This window comes from Megalops cyprinoides, chromosome 19, assembly GCF_013368585.1.
Source record: "Megalops cyprinoides isolate fMegCyp1 chromosome 19, fMegCyp1.pri, whole genome shotgun sequence".
In the NCBI taxonomy this organism is placed as follows: domain Eukaryota; kingdom Metazoa; phylum Chordata; class Actinopteri; order Elopiformes; family Megalopidae; genus Megalops; species Megalops cyprinoides.
This window is the reverse complement of record NC_050601.1, coordinates 17,601,275-17,607,274: the sequence shown is the minus strand read 5'-3', so window position 1 is coordinate 17,607,274 and position 6,000 is coordinate 17,601,275. Positions and strand designations below refer to the sequence as shown.

At 44.6% G+C, this 6,000-nt stretch overlaps 1 protein-coding gene across 1 annotated transcript in view; it reads right to left on the bottom strand.

The window, feature by feature from the left end:
• Positions 1-1,336: 1,336 nt before the first annotated feature.
• Positions 1,337-6,000, bottom strand: part of ppp1r9ba (protein phosphatase 1, regulatory subunit 9Ba) — a 46,063-nt gene continuing 41,399 nt past the window's right edge. The window contains exon 11 of the mRNA XM_036552114.1: positions 1,337-5,417. Within this exon, the coding sequence (XP_036408007.1) occupies positions 5,364-5,417 (54 nt within the window). The 3' untranslated portion in view covers positions 1,337-5,363. The remainder of the gene's footprint in view (positions 5,418-6,000) is intronic.

The following is a 6,000-nucleotide window of genomic DNA, read 5'->3' as shown; positions in this document are numbered from 1 at the left end:
GCTGCCGTGCAGTGTTCTGCTTCAGTTCGGCTTCATGCGTCTTCCTGCCATTTAAACCTGGCACGTTACTGTATGCGCTGCCAGGCTGGGCGCGTTCTGTGTAATACATTATTGTCACTTATCCAGAGCTACCCGCACATGTTGCTGTTTTGTACATTTATACAGCCGGATATTTGTTGAGGCAATTGTGGATTAAGTACCTTATCCAACAGGCGCAAGGGTACAGCAGCACCCCCAACAGTACACAGTGGGGAATCAAACGAGCAATCTTTCAGTTACGAGCCTTCCTTCTTACCACTATACCATACTGTACAAAATCCACCTCTGAAGACAATGGCTGCTAATCTCTCTGCTGAATACTTGTCTCCACCCCATGGATGAAAACCGTAACTGCACCTCATCTCCTTCCCTGAGGGCCAGGTGCAGAGTGACCAGTGGGGAAGGGGAAGTTCAGGATGTGCTGGACTATAAAGCATTTTTCAATCGTTCAGAATTTGGCTGTTGCAGCCAGACCACACACTACACCTTTCTTTCACCCCACTCCTCTTAAATACTGTCCAATATCTACACAACATGCACAATTGTCCACCAGAACCATGTTTCTGTGTCTACAAAGTGTCTGAATCACTTAAGCAACTACAATGCCATATAATTACAGCTGGGGGGGAATAAAAGGGAGATTAAGGCATAAATCTAACTGACCATGAATACTTTTTTGTCTGCAAAACAGTTTGCATTAGTTCATGTTATGCAGTGCATTAAGTATATGTTCACATAAGCATATCACTGTCACTGTTGAAATACAGGCCTCTGCTGCACATTTAGACATGAGAATGTCATTCAGTGTTATTCAGTTTCCATTGTTTCACTTACATTTTCCACATTGGCTATTTGAGCTTTGAGATAGACCAGCCAGATACAGGCTAGGCTATATTGGGTTTTTGGCATATCTGTGCATAGTAAATTAAATACTTGAGTGTGTGTGGATGACATAAAAGTATGAACTTGGACCATGTCCCACATTTTGAATGACAATCCACAGAGATACTCATCTCATCCATTAGCAAACATTAGAGGTTTGAACTAAGGCCTTTCTCTTGAGAGAGCCTTCACTGCATTAGATCCTCTTTGTCACTAGTTACACTGAAAAAAATACAGTGATACAGCCATGAACATCATATTTTCGTTCACAAGCTGGAAAAGCAGTCAACCCAGTGCATACGGCAGCTGATCTTACACATGCAAGCTGGAATTAAAGAATGCAACAGATGTCTTTCTATTTTTCAACACATCCCTATTTATTAATAATGGTAATAAAATTATGCATGATGAACATGATGACTGAAGCATCTTTAAAATGGAACAATTTTTTAAATATTTATTACAGGGCAGGGGTAGGAGATAAAAAAAATGCCAAAGTTCTTCCTGGGAAACTGTAACGCCAATATATATCAAAACGTGGTAGCTAAATGCCTCTGAGTTTCAGAGTCGCGTCCTGCAACATAATCACATTTAACACCAGGGTAGGAAGAGTGTATACTACATAATGCACGCGTACCTTTACCTCGCCAACAAACAAAAAATAATTTACAATTAAAAAAGTTATTTTACTGTAATCTATTACATCATTGCACTAATATTCTTTATGTACACACGTTTTGTGTTTGTTATTTGACTTTTCCCTGTAGTTACATTGGATTCACTGTCCCCGCAAACTTCTGCACCAAACCCCTCCGATTCCTCTTCGTTTATAAAAGACTTGCTCGTGTAGACTACAGAAACCGTGAACGGTTTACATCATCTCTCGAAGCTATTACCACTCGCATTAGGAACTGCTGTGCGATCGTGACAATGGTCTCTACAGGCTGTCAAATAAAGCTTGTTGATACATGAATTAAGAAGCAGAGGTTAGCACATGACACCGATTTCAGAGGTATGTGGCGTGTAACGGGTGCGAGGCGTTTTCTCAACGTCCTGCTGCGAGTCCTTTGTTCCACCAGGGGGGGCCAGAGTTCCAGTGTCTGCCAGCTGAGTCCTTGTTCCCTTTGAGACGGCTGGAAAAATCAGTGGAAAAATCAATCCGTGTTGAGAGGACCTCCCAGTCAACTTTCTGATTGGTCCATTTTAGTGCCACCAAAGCCTACAGGCTGGTACTTCCTGTCAAGCGCAAGCTTTTCTGCTTGATAAGCAGATGACAGCAGGAATGTTCACCTGTTCTAAGGTAATAGGAACAGGAAAGAGCAATGACAGAATGACCAGGGATTCATCCAGTAAAAGGAGGGTAAATATAAACCGTATATGACAAATGCACAAAACAGCAGTAATATATTTTAGACATTTGGGAGTGTAAGGGTGATGTCTTGAGGCACTGCAATGTGAAACCCTGAAACTATAACTAGACAGTAAGAAGGTCATGTAAGGGTACGTACATAAACACTATAGTACACAGCAGCCTCCACGAAAAGATACTGATGCCTTTGAGAGGAAATATACAGCAAATGTAAAAAAAAATCCTCATGTTCATTTGTTTGTTCATCGATCAGCGGTGAAACGCTTGCGAGCAGCGGTCAGAGAGAACCGTCTCCGGCCTACCCACAGAGAGGATTCATATCTGCCCACTCAGCTCACCAAAAACAACAAATGAGCAACAGTTTGATCTTGTAAAAGAACACTGATCCCACCGCCAGGGTTAATACTTTAAAAGCATGAAGATAAATATGTGTATACTGTATATGTGCTGCATGAGTGAACAGTAGGAAATGTGTTACATGAGAACTATGATGTTTTATCATATCTGAAAGCACAGGGAATCAGGAAAACACATTTACAAAGTAACTTAAGTTAAATGAAGCCATTTCTGAAATTCAAACACACTTGTACAAGCCTGGAAATACTGGGCTTTGAGGTTTTGTATCCATATGCAGCGTTAACAAGGAGAAAATGAAAAACAACAGAAAGGATATACATTTTTTTGCCTATGACAGAACAAACGGTGGGGAAAGAAAGATATTTTAGGAATACTTGAAGTTACAAGATAAACAGGCAAGAGGCCAGTTTGAGGAGGAAGCGTCTGGCCCGGGAAAGGAATTCTTCAGAAATGATCTTACTTAGGAGCGACGCCTGCCCTACAGGAGTACAATCGAGACCACACCGGCGGTAAAACGGAGGGAGACAAACAGGCGAAGCCGATTTTGCAGAGCTGACACGCTCCGTCTTCCCCCTGCGTTAATCCCCCACCTTACCCCGGTGACAAAAAACGAGGGAGCACTCATAGACATCCTTCACAATAGGGATTAGCCCAAAGCTCGGTACACCACTGCAACCATTCGGTCAGAAGCAGCAACAAAATGAAAGCTGGGGTGCAACAGAGGCTGTGACGCTGCTGACATGCTGGCAGTGGGACACTCTGAGGTGCTTAATAACTCTATTAAGAACAGTGCGCATCGGACGAGATGTGAAGGGGGTCGAACACACGTTGGCATCGGCTCTGCCGTGTGTGGTTTCAGTCACTCTACCCACAGGCTCCACCAAGCACAGAAGCTGCCAAACATTACAGGGAAATGACAAGGAAATTATTGGTCTAATTTACCAGCTAGAACAATGCATTGTGCACCATATCTCACATTATCACATAATTAATGTGATAATTATCACATTGTCACAGTTAAAATCTTCATTCAACCACCTTGGCATTAATTAACTGGATTGTACCAATTGAGGGAGTTTCGATATTTGTATATTCATGCTTTTCATGCGCCCATCTGTCCCCACACAGCACAAAAGCGTTAAACATGTTTCATGTCTAAAAGGGCATTCTTGAGCAGTTAGGAAATGAAACAATGGACACTATTCATGTCATGTGTCCGGCAACCAGGGAGAACATACTGCATGCGCGTCAGTGTTGCCGACATCCAGCCAGTAGTTTCCTTGGAGCCCTGCATACCAGGCGAGTCTATAAGGCCTTTATGAGATTAAAGCATTGATGTGGTCGAACACAGAGCGGTCCCCACATACACAACACGAGAGGGACCGTTCTCTGCGCCACACGCAACTGGCTGAAAGCCTGGGAACGCCGACGCGTGACGGAGACGGGCAGTGCGGACGGCAAGGCAGCTGTCTAGTTCTGAGGTTTGAGTGGGCTGGGGCACGAAGACCGTTCGAGGCGCTGCGGTCGAGGCAAACAGCAGCACACACCCGAGGCAGACTGCCCCTCGCTTTCTTCTGCACTTCTGCTCCCTGGGTTACCTATCCAGCTCAACCCCAAGCTGTGCACGGCTCACAGGGGGCCTGGGACCGCCCCATACCTCAAACTGCCATTCCTGGTCTCGACTTTGCAAAGGGCAAGAGCGTTATTTAGGTGACGGGCTGGATCCTTGTTCTAATCGAGGGGACCACAGAGATGGATAACACTACTGTACACGTTAAATGGAGTCTTCACACCCTGTTTTCCATTTTCTAAAAATACACAAAGGCGCTTCTGCCTGTTTCCAGGCCTACAAATGTGGAATTCCCAGACTTCTTCCGAACCTAACCCCCACCACACACACGCACACGCACCACAACACACACACTCCTTTAAATACAGAGGCCTATCCACAGTTCGCACGTGCTCCCTCCAATCACGTAAGCTTTAGGACAACTTTAAATACATATATAAAGAATATATACACACCAATCCTATCTCATTTTGCATACTGCCTCAATTCTGTACAACCTCAGGCTTGAAGTCCTACAACATCTAGGGGAGACAGGGGAAAAGGGTAGCCAAGTTTGTTAGTCCGAGCATTTACAACGTACAACAGAAGGACAGCCCCTGATATGAACGTCTAAAGAATAATGTGGCCAGAGCAGTTCTTCCGTGTCCTTACTTCCCATTCCTGGGACATTCAGCCAGCAAGTCAGTGAAACAGAAAGGCGAGCCAGCAGGTAGTGGCAGTATTACTAGCTAGTTAGGAAAAAGGAAATGAGAGTAAAACCAAAAGCACACAATACAAATGACCTCCGTGCGCCTCATTTCTGTCAGTCGGCATAGAAACGTAACTGGCGGTAGAACCCTGAAGGTACGCGATACGAGACCCTGCCCAGACCAAAACTGGGAATTTGGGATGAGTGGTATTCTGGGGTCAAAAGCACAGCTAAAAGGATGAAAGAACTCAGATGAAACATTTTTGTTTTTTGTTTTTTTTTCTTCCTTTTTGAATCCCCCCTTCCCCAATTGCAGCTCTGTTCTTTCTCTGTTTCTCTCTCTGAAGACAGTCTCAATTTTTGCTTTTTTTCTCTTGTCGTTCTTGCACTCGCTCTGGAGAAACGTAGATAACATAGGTGGCCTGGGTCCGAAGCAGCTCTTCTTGTGGCCTGAAGCTCTATGAGGGGTCAGAGGTCTTCAGGGCGTCCACCTTGTTCTCCAAGTCTGAGATCTGGGGAAGGAAGGCAGGGGTGAGACACTCCAGACACAGAGAAAGGCCTTGTTGGTTTCCTCAGCAAGACTACTAGCAACATAACCACTACATTAGTTTGGGTTAAGTCGGGTGGTTAGTCATAAGGCAATGAGCTGGACCTTTCTAGCAACATATTACTCTATGGAATGACCTTATGGAAGCTCTGGACTGCACACCATTAGTGGCTTGTAAAGTAATCGGCACAGAAAGCTAACTTCACATGTGTTATACCCTAAAAACGTGACTAGAACAGAGTGACATTTCCTGCAGCTGGATAAGCACTGAGATGCATAACATAACATGCAAGTAATCAGCTGAAACTGTAGACCAGCTGAACAGCAGACAGCCCCCTGGGACTCAGTCACCAGGAGGGTCCTCATGTCATTCCACCTCAGGTCTCAGTGACCAATAAAAGATGAGAGCTCGTATCACCAGCCACAGGCAATGGTCAGCCCTATGTGAAGGCCTCTGGCTTTGGGTCTGTCAGTTGTGCGAAGCTGTGGCATTTCCGTTATGTGCAATGGGATGTCACCATTCATTTTGAATGTCTTAGATGGGAGTA